The 20,500-nt window shown below is 33.9% G+C and overlaps 2 protein-coding genes across 2 annotated transcripts; both read left to right on the top strand.

Moving 5' to 3' along the window:
* The first annotated feature begins 12,775 nt into the window (after positions 1–12,775).
* On the top strand, positions 12,776–15,828 carry LOC142548760 (zinc finger CCCH domain-containing protein 29-like). The gene is made up of 2 exons (XM_075657271.1): positions 12,776–13,024; positions 13,598–15,828. The coding sequence occupies exon 2, from the start codon at positions 13,603–13,605 to the stop codon at positions 15,607–15,609; it is 2,007 nt and encodes a 668-aa protein (XP_075513386.1). The 5' UTR covers positions 12,776–13,024; positions 13,598–13,602; the 3' UTR covers positions 15,610–15,828.
* A 963-nt stretch (positions 15,829–16,791) lies between these two features.
* LOC142548759 (N-(5'-phosphoribosyl)anthranilate isomerase 1, chloroplastic) lies at positions 16,792–18,915 on the top strand. Its single transcript, XM_075657270.1, is given in 4 exon segments — positions 16,792–17,041; positions 17,306–18,020; positions 18,097–18,260; positions 18,534–18,915. Coding segments are annotated over 3 exon segments (783 nt in total). The 5' UTR covers positions 16,792–17,041; positions 17,306–17,675; the 3' UTR covers positions 18,808–18,915.
* Positions 18,916–20,500: the final 1,585 nt, after the last annotated feature.

The raw sequence follows: 20,500 nt of genomic DNA, 5'->3' as shown, positions 1-20,500 counted from the left end.
CCTCACTTTTCCTAATCGTAATCATTAGGTAACAGTTAAATAAATTTTTAGATATTTTAGAAATACTTCAGTGAGTATGCATGTGTTTTTTGGAACGGTAGATTTATGTTAACTGGTTCTACATATGTATATATAATCGCTAATTTAGACTAGAAAAAATTTATATCAGATATTCGACTACTTTTGCAGTATGAGTAATTTCTTGACAATCTAAAATGTAAAAAAAATCATTACACCGTTAACTACATAAGTTGCACAGCTAAAATACAATTCATTTCAACATATGAATGTAATGCATCATTGGATTTCTAACTTGTAAATTCTAAAATGTTACAATTTGATAAGATCCACACCGAGACGTTATTGAAAGAACAAAAATGATTAAGATACGATGGATGATAGTTCAAGTAGTCATGATCACAATCATTAATTAAAGAGTAAAAAATAAAGTATAGACATGTTTCGACATTATTTATATATATATATTTATTTATATATTCAAACAAAATAAAAATATATATTGAACAGCATTGAATAATTATTTTTTTTTTCAAAATTCGATATTGACAATATGAGAAACTAAAGATATTTGGCTATGGAGGGCGTTTCGGAAAATTGCTCTACCATCGACAGAAGTCACAAATTCGCTCTAGCAATAGCCAATATAAGGCCAAAAACCTTAAATACAAAGCCAGTCATTATAGGCTGCGGGCGGAAATAATGAGAGGGGCCTCAAACGATTTATTTATTTATCAACTAAAATACAATTTATTTAATTTAGTTCTAAACAATATTACCAGATTACTAATTAATAAATAAATTATAAACAATAGCTAGATTATCGAGAGTGCGTCGATATTGGTCGATAATGATTTGGATAAGCTTCTGGATGACCTCTGGGGCTAGCTTTGTTATTGGGCCTCTAGCTTCCGTGGATTATCGAGAGTGCGTCTGTAGTTCGTCAGGGATGAAAACTTTTCCCACGGGTTTGGGATCCCGTAGAGAAAACTCGAAATGGGGATGGAGATCTCCGATTTTTTCGGATTTGAGTTTGAGTTCGGAGATTTTTTTAAATCTCCGATGTAATTCGGGACGGGTATGTGATTACTATCTCCATCCCCGAAATTCTCGAACCCGCCCCAAAAGTAATATTAATAATAAAATAATAGTATTATTAATACTAATAATATAATAATATTATTATTTTTTAAAATATTAATTATCTTATTATTATTGATATTGATATTAATATTAATATTATCTATAATAATAATAGAAAATAATAAATTTGGTTTGAGAAAATCTCTGAATTCGTTATCGTCTTGTCATATTAATATTTTTGAAACGGGGATGGGGGCAGGGATGAGAAGTTGATCCCCGAAGTTTCGGGTTTGGGGATTCCCTGAACCCGAAAAAGAGGGGATTTGTGGGGACCTGGACGCTGATCTTCTTCTTAATCATCTTTGGGATTTAATTATCAATTAAGATAAACATGGTCTAAAAATTTTTCTTTTTAAAATAAAGTGCGGAAGGTAATGGCATCTACATAATATACATATCTGTACTACATTTCAGTATAAAGGTACAATAATGTACAACAGTCTCTTCAATTAATCTAAGGTTCAACTACTAAAGTTCAAGTAATAAAACCAAATCTATCCAAGTCCGGAATCACCACGCTAAACTCGTCTTCTCTCATCATCTTCTCGACCTCGATCTTGTCCCACCTGTTGTCATGCACACATACAAAACAAGACAACAGCCGGATACTCCGGTGAGAATAAATTCCAGTATAAAACATGGTAAGCATGCATATAAACAATCTAAATTATAAACATGCTATCATGGACATATTTAAAAGTAATAGATTTCATAATCTATAAAATCAAATCAAAATAAGCATGCAACTCAATTCAGATAAACATGCAGTTTAATCAAATCATAAACATATACTATCATGACTGAAAGCAATAAAGATGGGTTTCATAGTCTATGAAACCACATCCATAAACGCATGCAGTTCTAGTCAAATCATGTCTAGACTCGACTCAACTATAACTCTAGGGATCCCGATATGAATAAGACGATCTATCACCTGCCTTCCCAATCGGGGTGACGATACGTCTTATTCCTAGACTTCGGCCTGATCTATATCCACATCTACAATAGGAGACTGATCTTCCCCTACGCTGTGATATAGCCGAACATCTAGAAGTTTGACTGATCTGTCAAGACTCCCTATCTTAAATGCAATAAATAACAATCTGTAATTAAAGTATAGCATATCAACACATAAACAAAACATATTCATATCAGAATATAACAATAATCTAGTATGTGATTTTGTTGGGAAACTCAAATAGGATCTTATTTGAGTCGTGTCTTCCCGAATATCACATGAATTATACCTTTGTCGTCCCGGTCTGACGAAGACGATGACCTGTATTCAAATCTGTCCATATCAAATCTGAAATGACAATATCGAATACACTGTATCAGTGAATAACTCAATACACAATCTGTTCTGATTAATACTCAACTCAATACACAATCTGGTCAATATCAATGTAATCTCAATCACTATCATATATGATCAATCTAAATCAATATTGAATCTGATCCATCTAAATCCAATAATTCAAAGTAAGACTTGGTTTGCTCAAAACTCAATCTATATCAATTCCAGCGGCATAACGGCGCAAATTCGATATACCCGGCAACTCAAACATCATTAATCTGATACCAACGACTAAAAACCTCACAATATCAACCACAACATAATAAAATCTGCACCTACTAGGTTCGAACAACATGCTGGATTTTTCAAACCAATTCATATGATGTCCGTTCTTCGATCCGATTACGGTTCTATAATCTCTATTTACTCAAGAACACATATCAACAATTAAATCACAAATCCTCCAACATCTAAATTTTGAAACATGCTGGAAATGGATGAAAATTACCTCCACTTGAAGCTCTTAAGGTAAGGATCAAGAATCTATACTTGGATTAATAAGTTGATGGTTGGATGTTGAGATATGAATTTTTGAAGATCAAAATCCTTGAAGGAACTCATGGAAACTCACGTTTTCACCCTTCCAAGCTAGGCATCCATGAAAAAAAATGAAAATTGGAAGGGAATGCCACGTTCAAGAGGTGACCAAGACAAGTGTCCCACTTAAATTTTCATATTTGCACTTTAGTCCCTCAACTTTTCACTAATTGCAAATTGGCCCCCGCTCAATCTTTTTAATTCAATTCAATCCTAAATAATTCCATTTCAATCCTAAATAATTGCAAACATCTTGGAATATAATTCAACACTCCAAAAGTTTCCAATTACATACTCTCGGATTAAAATAATATCATCTTTATTATCTCGGGCCTTACATTTCTCCCCCTCTTAGATCTGAGTTCGTCCTCGAACTCATAATAATCCATTCAGATATATCAGAAGAAATGCATAACAGAGTTTAAACCAAGAATTAAATATCTGATTCCAGTCTGGAATAAAATTTCACCAAGTATAATTGTCATAATACTTCTCCAATCCTTCTGACAGAATCAATCTCGCATTACTGGCTATACAACATTCGTATAAACCAATCTACAGCTCATCACATATCAGTACCATCAGCTGTTATCAAATCTGTTTATCTCAAACAAAGACATATACAATCTTCAGCTTCAAATACCAATCGTCATCCTCCGACGTTGGTTTCTTAAATCTGTCCATTCTGAACTGTCTTAATAACTATTGTCATATAGTAATTCATACAGTGACAATAAGTCATAACAACTAGTGCTAACATCCAGCACTAAAGCTGTACCAATATCTTCTAATATCTGGATAATACCATCTGACAGTCTGTTAATCTGTAAAACAAGCTAAGAGAGAGCTCGTGATATACTCGGTCACAAGTATAAAATCAATCAAAAATTACAATCTGATATAATCTACTGTGGCATTCTGATCTTTCTGACCACTTCTCTGACATCGATCTGTGTCATTTGGTCATGTGTGTACGGTATCTGGTACAAACTAATAGATATAGATTGAACAATCTGTCAATCACAATCATATCATATCATAATCTGGAAGTATTGCAGTAATCTCATTACGAGACTCATCGAATCATACTCCCCATTTCTCGTCAAAACTATACAAATTCTGTAAGAAATCTTCTGATCTTTATCTTTCTGTCTTCATTTGTTGACAATGTAGACATAACGGTACAAATTCTGCCAACATTTCAATACAAATTCTGTCATAACTGATCTAATATGTTTATATCAACATTATCTGCTCAAATACAATACATTCTCAATCATCAACTGAAAACTGAATCCACTACGGTGCATTTCTGACCCTATCTGTGATTTCAGAGTTGAATTTTCTCGGTATAAACGAATCAGTTAATAACATAAATTAAAGAAGAAATACCTACCTGGTATTCAGCTCTGACTATCGATATCAAGCTTTGCTGTACAATTCTGACACATCTGACATCATAAGATAATCAATCTCATATAAAACACAATCACATATCTGTTACTCTGTTCTGATTATTGCAATCAAATTCTGAACATTCTGATCCCATTTCTGAATTACTGAAATTCTCGAATTCAGCTCTGATTCGGTTTGAACTATATATACTCTCACCGGTTCACAATAATCTGTAGCATATACGGATTCAAAAACAACAATAATACCAAATCAGAAACGAAATATCAATATCCTATACAGATCTAGTGAGTTCAGTGAACTCATAAAACAATGATTTCTGGTCAATATCTTCATGTCATTCTGATCAACTGTTATATCTCATCTGCAAATAAAATATGCTCCCCAAAACAATATAAGATGTCTCAAATACTGATTTAGAACAATAACAATACTCAGCAGATATAAAGCAACAGTCGAATAAAATAATCTGCCAAATCAGACAAACTATATCTCTGACATTTCTGAACTTTCTGGTCTTTCTGATATCGGTATCTTAGCAGTCACTGATCACAATCTCAACGGTGTCAAAATCAATCGGTATACGAACTTCAGATAACGCATACTCTGAATACAATATGTTTCAAGCAAGATTCTTATCTGAACAATTTCTGTATACAATCATCACCGTTCTCAGAATATTCAATACAATCTCCAGATATTCTATTCCATCAATCAGATGCTATACCAAAATCTCATAGATATAACCAGTATAGAATCATCAGAACATCTCTGAATATACTGACACATGCCAAAGAGGAACACTAAATCAAATGTAACTCCTGGTTGATACTTTTTTACTAATCTTTCAATTCATTCTGTATCATTCTGTACATTCAATATCATTCTGTACTGAATTCTAAAACAACAATCAGTATCTGATCTGAATTCAATTCTGAAATCTATTTGTCTGATATAGAGCAAATCTAAAATCTTATCTGGGCAATATCAGTCAATTCATATATCATTGACAAATCTGCCAATGCTATGCTCGATTTCAGTAAATCTACTGAATACGTAAGGATACCATCTGTTCCTTTCTGTATTAATCGAGTCATAGACAATTTAAATATCACAGGAATTCTAAATCTAGAATACTGTGAAATCTCTAGTCACCAACCATATCTGATCTGAATCTTATACTCTCCTGAAAGGAATCTATAATAATTCTGTACTTGTTCAGCATATTAACATCAATAATGCAGTCAAATCAGAAAACACAAGTACATCATAATCTAACTCGATCTTATTTTCATCTTACTGTAGTATACAAGATGTCACAAAAATCTCTGATATCAATCTTTCTTTCTCAACAAGCAAAGACATCAATATTACAGTAATACAGACCCAACAGATAATGCATATCTCCATGCAACTCATTCAAAGATAATCATAGCAAGTGCATTTGTATATAAATCAATACATATGCAACATAATCATAAAAGATTAGTACATATCACTATGTCACCTAGTGGTTCCTGGGTCTGTCCCTCGATCACATATCCACATGGTCCAGCCCTCTAAGATCTGCGGGAACCTCTCTGTGGACAAACCTTAGCAAAATGCCCTGGCTGTCTACAAATATTGCATCTACCAAGCACTCCTTGGCATTGCTCTGAGGAATGTCTCCCTCCGCAAGTCCTGCAATAGACCTCGGTATGACTTGGACTGGAACCACTTGAGCTAGAGAAACCACTTCCCAACTTCTTGAATGGCTTCTTTCGAGCTTTCAGCAAATCTTGCTTCCCACTTGTACTGCCGCGCTCAATTCGGAGAGGGGATTGCTGTGTCTGGGGTTGCTTCACACACAACCTTGTTAATTGTCTAATCAGACTCGCCTCCGCTCTCTTCGCTCTACTCAAGATATCAGCAAAATGGTAAGGTCGCTGCAAATTCATCAATGCAACTACCTCCGAATTCAACCCTCTGATGAACTGATTCACTACAGCTTCATCATTTCCAGCTAAATTAGGAGCAAAACGCAGTAGAGTAGAGAATTTAGCCACATATCCTTCAATATTCAGCTGCCCTTGGCTCAAATTCTCAAACTCTGCTTTCTTGTCCTCTCGGTACGAGGCTGAGAAAATTTTTTGATAAAATTCGGTTTTGAAGATTTCCCACGTGATCACAGTACCACGTTGTGCTAAGACTCCTTTGATTGTAATCCACCAACTTCTGGCAGCCTCTCGTAACTGGTGAAATACCAATTTAACTCTCTGTTCATCTGTACAAGCAAGTAAATCGAACAGTATTTCTATGTCATCAACCCAGTTCTGACAATCTTCAGATGTCTCGATACCACTCAGAATCGGCGGCTGAAATAACTGAAGTTCTGCTAACTTTACTTCCATCTGAGTTTCTGATGCATCTATCTGTTCAGATGAAATACTACCCTTTTCTGGAATTCGCCGTGGAGGTATATCTGAACATCAACAAATTAATACACAATCTATATAATCTGTCTCAGCCCTCCTCTGATCATATACCTCTGATTCAGACTCGGTTCTGATTCAGTCTTGATAATTACATGCTGTAATCAACTCAGATAACAAACAATATGTAATTGGGAAAGCAATAAATTATGCTAGCACACACAATGTAGGTCAACATTGAAATAATTCTCATGCTAGCAATCACATGCAAGGAAAGAAAATTCAATCTACCCCGCTCATTCTTTTCTATCTCAGTCTAAAGAATCTATCAACTCTGACTATCTCAATCTAAAGGATCTATCGCTCTGATACCACCTGTTGTGGGGACCCAGACGCTGATCTTCTTCTTAATCATCTTTGGGATTTAATTATCAATTAAGATAAACAGGGTCTAAAAATTTTTCTTTTTAAAATAAAGTGCGGAAGGTAATGGCATCTACATAATATACATATCTGTATAAAACTATATTTCAGTATAAAGGTACAATAATGTACAACAGTCTTTTCAATTAATCTAAGGTTCAACAGAATACGATGTCTACTAAGTAAACTTTGAAATAATGCAGTGGTCTGGAACCCGATATATCAAAGTAAGAGGATATTTGGGAAAGCTTACGAGCTCATAAAAACAACTTATAAGTTGTTTGAGAGCTTATAAGATCCAAAATGTTTGGTGATTTTTTTAAACAATTTATAAGCTGTCAAAACAAGTCGTTTGACAGCTTATAAATTGTTTTTAAAAAAATTGAGTCACTCCACTTGTTTTTTAAAAAACACAATCTTATTTATAACATTTTACTACCTAAAATATCCTTGTATATTTTTTAAATTCTCACGATATCCTCCACAAATTTTGATAAATTAATAACCTAACAAATTACAGGTTGTTTTTGTTAAGTCCGTATCATGTTCAGTTAATGATTGGTTTATCACTTGACAAAAACTTACGTGAGACGGTCTCACGGGTTGTATTTTGTGAGACAAATATCTTATTTGGATTATCCATGAAAAAAATATTACTTTTTATGCTAAGAGTATTACTTTTTATTGTGAATATCGATAGGTTTGACCCGTCTCACAGATAAAGATTTGTGAGACCGTCTCACAATAGACCTACTCTTATCACTTTGCTTTTTATCTTTTTTAAAAATGACTTTTTTCTACCTTTTTCTTAAGATTTAAAAAACAAAAGTGTCAAAATTTTATTGAGTAGATTCGTAACTACGGTTTTTAATAAATTTTTACATGAACATAAAGATAATATATTAATTTTTTTCCCAAAGAATATCAATTTTTCTAAAATTTAAATATAAAATAAATATTTTTTTTTAAATATTGTTTTAAGATATATTTTTAAAACTGTTTTCTTATATATATTTATATATATGTGTATATATATAATTTCGTACATTACTTCAAAGTATTATACACCTTTACGATATTTTCGATAATAAAAAGATTTTATAGTACTAATTGCATTAACATCTATAAGTTGTTTTAAATAAGTTCATCCAAACAGTTGAAAAACTTATTTTTAAAATAAGACTCTACGGCTTATAAGATGTTTTGAATAAATTTATCCAAATATTCTCGTGTTGGACAAATCTTATATGACAGGCTAGCTCAATAAGATGTTCGGAAACTGAATCGCACAAATTCTAATTAATTTTTATTAAAAAAAAAAAACCTATTGGCTGTGACAACAATTGTTGTTGTGTAATGAAAAAAACTATGGACATTCAAAGTCACCTTTTTAGACAGCAATTATAAGATTCGTTTTGAATCTTAGCTTTTCAAATTCTTTGAACTTCAGTTATATATACTCCCCCAAGTCACCCAAAGTGTGGAGCTTACGTTATACTAATTAGTGAACAGTGAACTGATGCATCCGTGGCATAGTTGTACAATATTTTTTTATAATTTATTTAGTTTATATTTAAATGAAATCAAAATATAATTATAAAAAATAGTGAGTGACTATACTGCAATTTGGAAATATGAATTAAACAAAATAAATAGATAAAAGAAAGGAAAAAAATTCAAATAGAAACTAAACCTGCTTAGGAAACAAAAACTATATACGCTGGGTTACAAGCGATTTGCATTAAAGTTTTAAACATTTATTAATATATATAATTATTAAAAAGATCATGACTCAAATAATTAGTTATTTTAAGTGATTAAAATTTAATAATATAAAGAGTATGTCTCTTGTGATACGATCTCGCGAATCTTTATCTGTGAGACGGGTTAACCTTACCGATATTCACAATAAAAAGTAATACTCTGAGCATAAAAAATAATATTTTTTCATGGATGACCCAAATAAAATATCCGTCTCACAAAAAACGACCTGTGAGACCTTCTCACATAAATTTTTACTTAATATAGTATTCATATTTTCAATCAAAGACATCTTCGATGCTGACAGCCAAACGGTTGGCCCGTTCATAAATGGGCTTTTAAGATCACTCGTCGTTTCAGAAAAGTAGGCCAATATGTCCATCGTGCTTTGCACTTGTTCGGGTTTTTAACGGCCACCATTTAATTGCAAGATTCGTTAAGTGTTATAAAAATTGTGGTCGAGTCGGCCCACTTTGATGAATATATCGATGGTCCTTTTTATGTAAAGATTTGTTTTTCTCGACTTAAAAAATGGAATGTAAACAACATCATAGAGTCGACCACAATATACATGTTATTGAAAAAAAAAGGTATCGTAGTAACGATGGAAATAAGGATGGCAACGAGGAGAGTTTGCGGCCGATTTGACCAAACCCGAGACCCGTCCCGCCTCACTTTGTCCCACGAACTCAAATGATCTAACCTTGGTTTGATTTGTCAAAATTATATAAAATAAAAAAAACATAAAAATTAAAGTTACTTTCCAATTTTATATTAATAATATTTTAAAAAAATATTAGCACAAATTAAAATCTATCAATTTTGTATTCAATTAATAATTATTAAGAAAAAAATGTGTAATTATATATATACATATTAAACATATCATAATAAAATAAAATTATTTCATTCTTAAAATATTATAAAATAAAATTATGGATAAGATATTTATTATTCAATATAAACAAAAACACAATTATATTATGAATAACATATATTAATGACACGACGAGTCCACTAAAACACGGAATCTATTCCAAATTCGCTTATGAAACGATTTCACCGGGTCTAATATGTCCTGAATGGAACAAGTTTAAAACAAGATCGGATTCGAATATGGTACAGTGTGATTCCTATGTGGAATTATTGGTGTAAATATGTCAAAAAAAACTATAGTAGTTTGGCAAATTAGAGTAAGTTTGACACCTAAGGAAAAATAAAGTCCAAGCTCACTTGGAAATTTTAATAGAATTTAAGGATCATACAATCATCTGAAATTAATGTTGGCAATTAGTAGTCTCCCCAACGCTGATCTCCTCGGGATTTTGGCAGAGAATAGTATCGTAAGTTGTAATAATATAATAAAAATCCACGAAAATCAGAACTGATCCGTCTTTTCAGCCACGTGAGAAAAATAAAAGACAAAATTTTACTAATAAATAAAACTATATAAAAATGGAGTAGGTGACAAAATTTATAAATAAAACTATAAAAATTTTGAAAGATATAATTATATTTTAAGTGTTAGATCTGTTTAACTAATCCAAGATTTCGATAATCAGTGTTAAGGGTGTCAACTCGTGTGGGTTGAGTCGGGTTGAGCAATAGTACTATTCAAAAATTGTTCAACCTCGAACCCAACTCGAAAACTCTCGATCCGGATCCGAATCCGAACCCGAATCAACCTGATTAACCCGATTTTGAATTTTTTTAAAAAGAAAATTAAATAAAATTCAAAAAAAAAATTTAATTTAAACGCATAATAACAAAATCTCCCTCATATATATGATTTAATTTTGAAAGTCTAATTGTAGAAAAATAAAAATATATTTACTAAATCAAATAAACAATTGTTTAAAAAGTAAAAAAAATGTTCAAAATAAATATTAAATTATGAAAATTTATTATATATATATACAATAAATATTTACAATATATAAAAATGTCGGAAATATTTATTAATTGTATAAATATTTATAAAAAAGTTAACATTTTCGGGTCAGCTCTAATCCAACCCAACCCGATCATTTTTTTTTCGAGTAAGATATCGTGTCCAAATATTGAAAGTCACTATAAGCCAAACTTCCTATGAACAATATGTTTAAAGCTCGACTGGATCTTGATTTCAAATCGAGATCAAGAAACTAATATTAAATTTTTTTTTTGAAAAAATTAAATTGAAGTGTCCTTTTACAACAATTTTAGCATAAATGGACGAATATAATTATTGATAATAAAGCTAACATGTGAAATACATTAAAAACGTGAGGAAAACAGTATGGGAGTCATCCAAAGTTGAAAATATCAGTGCAATGTGGGGCGTACGTGTGTATTGTGCGTGTGGGCCTCGCTCACGCGTTTAGCGTTAAAAATCGCTTGGAATATTCAAACCACCCCATTTTTATATTGGCTCGCTCGTTTCAGCCCAACATGCCAAAAGCCCAAATATCAATGTATTATTGTTTGAGGAGACATCTTCTCGTATAAAATAGATGAGTTGGATTGATAATTTAACTCATTTAAATAATAGGTCATCTCGCTCTGTCTGATGATGGGTTGCAGGTCGAACCGTCCTGCCAAATTGCACATACAAGTGATTAAGTCAGCCTCGTCATCTAAAATAAGTGTGTTAGATTGATAATTTCTCATGACAGATTTTCCGTCGACTCGTTTTGACATGTTTATACACAACTTAGTTCTAAGTCATACAACTGACAAGAGATGACCAAAATAGATTACTTAGTAATCTATTATATGATTAGTATGAGGTTAAGATAAATCATGTATAAAATATTATTATGTTCATAGTAGCTGATAAATGATAAGTCTAAAATCCAGTAGAAAATACTATTTTGTCTCTACTCGAACATACTAGATGTTTATTTTTGGATTTTGTATTTCGAAATTCCATTTTCCCTCAATTGCCATAAAAAAATAAGAGAAATTGGTTAAATAATCTCGGTCAATTTTTTTTTTAAGAAAATGATATTTTCAAATACATCTGAGGAAATCATTTTTTTTTTAAAGAATCGATCGAAGTTAAAAAATAAAATACTCTTATTATATTTGGGATGAAATTATATTCAAGACTTAATTAAAATAAAAAACTCAATATCTCAACAACATAAATATTAGAGTAGGTTTTTCGTGAGACGGTCTCACGAATTTTTATCTGTTAGACGAGTCAACCTTACCGATATTTACAATAAAAAGTAATACTTTTCATAAATGACCCAAATAAGAGATTCATCTCACAAAATAAGATACATAGATCGTCTCATACAAATTTTTAACTAAATATTAAGCATAAACAGAACAGATAATGAATATAATTTAAATATATATACAATTTTGATATATTATTAATATATAATTATTTATTTAATATAATAAAAGATAAATTGTATATATCTAATAAATAAATATCATCTTATATATATATATATATATATAATATAAAAAATAAATACATACATATGAATTAATATGTCAATCAGCACTCACGCGTTAGCGTCGGAGGCCCACCAGAGACGCGACAAAAGCCAATGGCGGTTTGATATATTCTATTATCACCTCAAATGGGACCTATGCTTCCTTTCATTTGAATTTGTATTTCATTTGAGTTTGAATTTGATTTGCATTTGCATTTCATTTTGATTTCGCTCGAGTGATTCAAAATGGAACCAGTAAGAAACAGAAATGGTGTGAGGTGGACTCAACCTTTTGAAGATTGACTTTGACTATAATGCGGACAAAAGGTTAAAGAAAGAAGCGAGAAGAAAAGTCACAATTTCCTTCTTCCTTCCTCATCTTTAAGTTTTTGAACAATATATATACTTCTCCAAAGACTCGAGGTCTTTCACAAGATTATACACTAACCAAACTCACTTCGAAAAATTCTTTCAAATTATTGGGAGTCTTTGTATTAAAGATCCATTTATCCTTTAAGTGGAAGGGAAAGGTATACTTTTTTTGCATCTAAAGACTCGATCTTTAATGGGTTTTGTGCTTATTTTATTGGTTTCTGGTTAAGGATTTTGGGTTGTATGGAGGAGGGGCTTCTTATGTTTAATGAGCTGTTTGTAAGTTGTATTGCGATCTGGATTTTGAATAATGGGCTATTTTTCCCATGCTTACTTTCTTTTAAAAAATAAATCCTGGAGTTTTAGATGGCTTTTCTTCTCTTTTTGTTCGTCGAACTTTTTTAGCTGGTGATTTAGATGATGTGGTTTGTTTTTTGTTAGCCATTTTATGGCCTATCTGTGTTATTTGTTTAATAACGTTTCCTTAGTTGAGAGAGAGAATCTAACGACAGGCTGGCCGTATGGTGGAATGATTCAATTGATTTGTAAGGAAACAGTTGTGTTTAGCTTAGGAGATTCCGGTTAGGAAGACCTTATGATCGTTGGAATAATAAATATTATTAACAGTTTTGTCAAGATTTACATATAAGCAAGCAAGAGGATGTGAAGTTTGTTGTTTATCTTTATTATATTCACGAGTCTCAAATTTTCTTTGTTCTTGGTATGTTCAGGTTTGATGTGCACTGGTTCAAAGAGTAACATTTCCCCTTCTGGATTGGAAATGGAGCCCAAATTTCAAGAAAATATGAGAAGGATTTCGGGTAAAAATTGTTCAAACCTACTGGAATTGGCGGCTACTGATGATTTGGCTGGGTTTATGTATGAACTAGAAGAGATGGGTTCTGATGTGAATGGAGTAAGCTACTGGTATGGCAGAAGATTTGGTACGAAGAAGATGGGGTATGAAGAGAGAACCCCGATAATGATTGCTTCTTTGTATGGAAGTTTAGAGGTTTTGAAGTATATTGTTGGGACTGGAAAAGTTGATGTCAACAGAGCGTGTGGCTCGGATGGGGCTACACCACTTCATTGTGCTGCTGCTGGTGGTTCGTGGGCCTCGGTTGAGGTTGTCAAGTTCTTGATTGATGCTTCTGGTGATATCAGTTCTATTGATGCCTATGGCAAGAAACCATGTGATTTGATTGCTCCGTGTGTCAAGTTTTCGAGTAATTCTAAGAGGAGAATCTTGGAAATGTTGTTGAAAGGGATCAAAATAGAGTCAAGTGATGAGGAGGAGGAAGGGAGTGAGATGCCTCGGGTTAAAGAAGGGGGTGAGAAGAAAGAGTATCCTGTTGATGTATCTTTGCCGGATATCAACAATGGGATCTACGGAAGTGATGAGTTCAGGATGTATAGTTTCAAGGTGAAGCCTTGCTCGAGGGCTTATTCTCACGACTGGACCGAGTGCCCTTTTGTCCACCCTGGGGAGAACGCGAGGAGGCGTGATTTGAGGAAACATCACTACACTTGTGTCCCGTGTCCTGAGTTCAAGAAGGGAAGCTGCGCGAAGGGGGATTATTGCGAGTATGCTCATGGAGTTTTTGAATCTTGGCTCCATCCAGCTCAATACAGGACACGGCTTTGCAAGGACGAGACAGGCTGCGCACGAAAAGTGTGCTTCTTTGCGCACAAACCTGAAGAGCTTCGCCCTTTGTATGCTGCCACCGGTTCTGCTATGCCTTCTCCGAATTCTGTTTCAATGAATTCAGTGGACATGTCTACGTTGAGCCCTTTATCACTTGGGTCGTCCTCTTTGATGCTGCCTAATGCTTCAACACCGCCCATGTCGCCCTCTGTGACTTGTTCATCTCCGATGAGCGGAAACATGTGGCAGAACAAGTTGAACCTTATAACCCCACCGGCTCTGCAGCTTCCCGGTAGCCGACTCAAAACTACTTTTAGCGCACGAGCCATGGATTTGGAGGTGGAATTGCATGAATTGGAGAAAATCCGAACGCATAACCAACAACGCCAGCAATTGGTTGAGGAGATGGCGAGCCTGTCTTCCCCATATCCTAGAAACAGCGATTTAAAACCCACAAATCTAGATGACATATTTGGGTCGATGGATCCTTCATTATTGTCTCAATTACAGGGTCTTTCACCGAAGAATTCTCCTACCAGTCATCAGATTCGCCAGAACACAAACCAACTACGAGCCAGTTACCCTTCAAACTTCTCATCATCATCATCACCAGCACAAAAGCAGCCCTCAGCATATGGGTTTGACTCCTCTGCTGCTGTCGCTGCAGCAGTCATGAATTCAAGAGTCAACGCCTTCTCCAAACGCAGCCAAAGCTTCATCGATCGTGGTGCTGCAGTTGGCTACCGATCCAGCCTTTCCAGTTCTGCTAATTCTCCCAGTCCAATGCCATCAAAATTTTCAGATTGGAGCTCACCAGATGGGAAGGTGAACTGGGGTTTTAACGATGACGAAGTGAATAAGCTTAGAAAGTCCGCTTCTTTTGGCTTTCGAAGCAATAATGCCAATGCATCTTCAGTCATGACTCGTTGTACAGTAGACGAGCCGGATGTTTCTTGGGTTAATTCCTTGGTGAAAGACACCCCAACTGGTGGCATCGGCCCGTATGGTACAGAGCAAAGTCTGCATGGAGGAATTCATGAAATGGCATCGAATTGGATCGATCCATTGTACATGGAGCAGGAGCAGATGGTTGCTTAATCTGGTTATCTTGCTCTAAGCTGACCTATACTTGAGATGATATTCTTTGAGATTTTTATTGCTAAACCATATCTTTTGGATTAGAATCTTGCAAGAAAGACTAGGATTATTGAAGAAACAAATTTTTCAATTATTTTTTTCGCAGTAATTTAACATTATACTATGTGATCCAGTCCTTGTATTCAAGAATTAATTGATGAAAGTTGTGTAATTCCTCCATTTTCAAGTTGCACGTGTAAGTATCAGCATTTGATGAATTTTTGAATGAAAAAAGTTAATACTCCTATGAGTTTGCTGAGTGGAATAAGTCCTATTTGTGGAGGTTTATTGGTCGGAACTGTGAGCCCCATTAGACTAATAATTCATCCATCTTGATTTATTAATGGACGGCCGCCCTAACAACTACTTTATTCTCATCTCTCAGCCACACAACAAAGGATAAAGGATCCTCCATTATATTATCATCTCCTCTGGCTTTTATTTTTATATTCAGAGGCGGCTGAAGTTTCAACCCAATCTTGCCCATTTTCTTATAGATACAGCCCTTTATTGTGTATAGTCTCATGAATCTTTATTTGTGAGACATGACAATTTTACCGATATTCACAATAAAAAGTAATACTCTTAGCATAAAAAACAATATTTTTTCACTGATAATCTAAATAAGAGATTCGTCTACATAAAATACGACTCGTGAGACCGTCTCATACAAGTTTTTGTCTTATTGTGTGTGGGTTTCTTTTGTGCTATTTGAAATTCTCAACCCAGCAATATTTTTTACCATGCTTTTTCCTTGGTTGGACATTGATCCTCACTTAATTTATTCAACTATGCCCTCTCCGTCAACAAGTAGAATGCCCAGCAACCAAAAATCAACAAAAGCGCAAATAATCAATTAAAGTGTCGATGATTTATAATCCATATGTCATTCGAGATACAACCGCAACAAAATCCCACTTCAGTTTAAAAAATAGCCAATTAAAATGGAAAATAACGTTTAAAAGCAATTTTCTAAAAAGTTGTAGGCAGGAGCCTACCGCCTAGGTGCTTAGTTGGTGTCTAGGCAATTTTTTTATTTAAATATTTTTTTGTTTATTTTTGTATTTATCTAATGATTCATCTGTATCGGATTCAAACTTAAAATCGACTATTATAATATAATAGTGATTTAAAAGTAACATTAGTTAGTGGGCCTTGTCTTCTGCCTGAGGTTGGTCCAAATAGTGAAGGCCCGATGGACTTGTTAAATATCATAATGGGTTCGTCAAGATTTGGTCGTGGGCTGCTATTGGGTTACCTCAAGTGTGCTGAGATATATAGCCGCTACTCTCGATATAGAGTAATGGCATGCAAGCTACCAATCTTGGCTAGCTATGAAGTTTGATAATCGCTTGTAATAAACAGATATTTAGCTCTTTAGCTATGCTCTCAGGTCTCACATTCTCTAAAGCTGGGTCTAATATGCATGTTTCGGCTGTGTGTGCGTGTGGGAATTTGCAGTAGATGCTTGTGTGAATTCTTCAGAAAGTTGTTTTTTTTGGTAATTTCTCTGTTCTGATGGGAAAAAAGAAGCCCTTTTGGTTCATTTCTTGGAAAAGAAGGTGGTGATTATGAGCGAAATGTAACGGTTGTTAATTGTCATGCTTATGGGTTTGGTCTTCTTGAATGTGTTTTTGCGATTTTATGTCTTTTCCAGGTATAAGAGTGGGAAATTATCTTCAACCAAGTCTTTTTACTAAGCCGATATGCTCAGGTATTCCAGAATATTAGTGGCATTGTTATATTATTCATTATACAACGTTCCTAAAATATGATTCCTCATATGGTGTTTGATGCATGTTTCATGTCCTTCCTTTTTCATCCCCGCGTCTCATAATATGAGTGAGTTAGAGTCTTCTTTGTATTTAAGTGGGAACAATGCTTTGTTAAGTAAGCCGAAGCTGGTGCAAGAGGTATATATTCAATAACTATGTTCGAGTGAAGTGTGTCCCCTATTTGTGTGGAATGTATACTGGCCCATCAGATCATCAAATTAATTACTGGTTAATGGTTATGAAGGGAAAGAAATGGGTTTATTAAATGGAATCTTTCCAAAGATGAAAATGACACGCTTATCAAACCAATCAACAATAGTTTCGCTTGCTGATAAAGCATACAAAAAAGACAGACCTTTAGTTAAGATGTGTGGAATCACATCAGCTAGAGATGCTGCCAAAGCAGCAGAAGCTGGTGCAAATTTTATTGGGATGATTCTTTGGCCCCACTCAAAACGCTCCATCCCACTTCCTATTGCAAAAGAGATTTCATGAGTGGCTCGAGGACAATGAGCTGTACCTGTTGGGGTATTCGTAGATGATGATGCAGAAACGACATTAAGAGCATCTGATGAAGCAGGACTTGGATATGTTCAGGTTAGCTCTTTCCTCCATCATTGCCTGTATTTTTAACTCGTTTTACCTTTTATTTACTGTCTAATGCCATCTGCAGCTACATGGATATGGTTCACGAAATGATTTTCAGATTGTGGCTAGAGAGAGTAAAGTGATTTATGTTCTTCACGCGAATGATGGTGGTGATCTTCTGAATTTTATAACTGACGAAGAATGTCCTCTTGTTGATTGGGTTCTCGTGGATAGTGCTAAAGGTGGAAGGTATTAAAGTATATTCATGTATATATTTTTAGCCTCACTATTTCCCAGCTATTTGGCTTTGACCTCATTTTATTTGTTATGAAGAAGCAGTGTTTTTTCTTTCAAAATGTTCGTGCTTTTTTCAAAGTCGCCTTCTTGCAGTTTAGCTATTGTGTGCTTTATGTTAATGTCCAATTTCATTGTTTCTAATTGTTGATGAATTCATGTATCTTTTACGATGTTTGGGAGTTAGACTGGCAGCCATGGCTTGGAATTTTCTTTGCATGCTTACAGTGGTAAAGAGTTTAATTGGTCAAAATTTAAGCTGCCACCGATTTCGAGCAAAAAAGGATGGTTCCTTGCTGGAGGAGTTAACCATAGGAACGTATGCGAAGCTCTTTCTATACTTAGACCACACGGAATCAATGTAAGTAGTGGCATTTGTGGTCCAGATGGCATACAGAAAGATGAACTTCAAATATTGTCATTCATGAAAGCAGTCCATTCAATGCATTACCGACCGACAATGTCAAAATTTGGTTATCCATCTTCTGTTTTATGCGTGTAATTTGAGAACGCACTTTTAAGGTAAAATTAGTGCAGTGTAGTTGATCAACGTACAAAAAATAGCAGATGTAAAATAAACAGATATCCGTCGCGTGTCTTCTGAAACCATCAAGAACATTGGAAAACTGTGCTGATATTTTTTTGATGGATGGCTTCTATTTTTCTTCTTGCACATCTGTGAAGCATACTAACCTTCTGACTTGTTCCTAATTTGTTAAGTTTGTTTTTTTTGCTATATGTCCAAACACAACACTCTTTTTTACCCAAAATTATAAATACATGCATGTTCTGCTCTTATTTATATGGGGACGGAATCTGCTCAAGAAATTGTCGCAGACCGCAGCTTCCCCATAGATAAATGTAAACATGGGTGAGCTGAATTGATTGCCTACTTAAATTTTATTTATTACAACAAATTCAACAGTACTTGTGGAGAATTATCAACCTCGAGGAGCATAACATCAATATTCATATTTTGAAGGTGAATAATGTTTACACTAAAACCTAATGAGACACCCTTTACAGGCGAAAGAAAAAACTATAGTTGCTGGATTGATAATTGAAGCATTCTAGGTTATCTGCAAAACATCCAATCATGTATTCTTGTCAAAGAATTGTAAATATTAACGTACTCTACAGTGTCATATTCTTTCATGACAAATACACTAGAAGTTTTTGTCATCTGGAGTATCTATCTATAATAGCTATGCCAAGAGTGAATATTATGCTGATGGTTTATTGTTTCAACAATAATTAATAGAGGAAAGGAAGACGATGAGTCTCCTCTTAACTTTTCTCTGTTTATCTCCACTTTTCATAAAATAAATGACATATATACAAAATAAAATAGCATAAACACAAGGCCGTGGATGTGAGCCTATCTTAGACATCACTGCATGCATGCGTACAAAATGAAAGGGACAAAAGCACCAATTTAACATGAATCAAGGATATGCACATGTAAATTTCTTTTTGAAAAGTACCAATTTTATCTTTAAAAATTAATTGACTATTTTTCAAAGTATTTACCAAGTTGCCATCAAAATAAATTGAATATTTTTCAATTTATCTACACATTTGTCATCAAAATTTTAATGCAATATTTGTCAAAGAAATATGAAGTATTTTCAACTTGTATAGTTTATTTCCATTTGCATAAACTATTTCAAATCTATTGAAAATTACAGTTATATTATGAGTTGATTTACTACTCATAATCTACGTAATTAACGTTAATCAGATCATGGGTCTCACAGTCTTTTGGCTAAAGAAATAAAACATTCTCTTTATTGAGTTTCAAAACTCAGGTTTACAGGCTTTAACACTCAAATCAATTGGCTACAAATCACGACTCCTTAGTTTGCTAATACCTTCTAGTCTGCTCTCTTCCTCCTTGTCGCTGCCTTATCATCTTTTATCTATCCTATGCTCTTGCTCCTCATCCCCGTCCTCGCCCTCACTCGAGTCCTGATCGTCCTAGTATTTCCGCTCTTCTATCAAAAAGTGATGAATGCTGCTATTTTTCAGGTCTTTTGTTTCAACTTTCTCCTTGTTCATCATGAACTTAGTTAAATTTGGTGTATTATGTGAAAATTTCCATCCTCAGACAAGCATCAATTTTAACTTCTTTTAGTGATTGCAACTCAAAAGCACGGCTTCTCAACTTACCTAGACTTATCGTATACAACTTTCTC

The sequence above is a fragment of the Primulina tabacum genome, chromosome 6 (assembly GCF_025594145.1).
Source record: "Primulina tabacum isolate GXHZ01 chromosome 6, ASM2559414v2, whole genome shotgun sequence".
Classification (NCBI taxonomy): Eukaryota; Viridiplantae; Streptophyta; class Magnoliopsida; order Lamiales; family Gesneriaceae; genus Primulina; species Primulina tabacum.
This window is presented reverse-complemented; position numbering and strand designations above follow the sequence as displayed.

What these genes read in the sequence shown, in the direction of transcription:
- LOC142548760 (XM_075657271.1), top strand. Translation starts at nt 13,603, where the DNA reads ATGTGCACTGGTTCAAAGAGTAACATTTCCCCTTCTGGATTGGAAATG.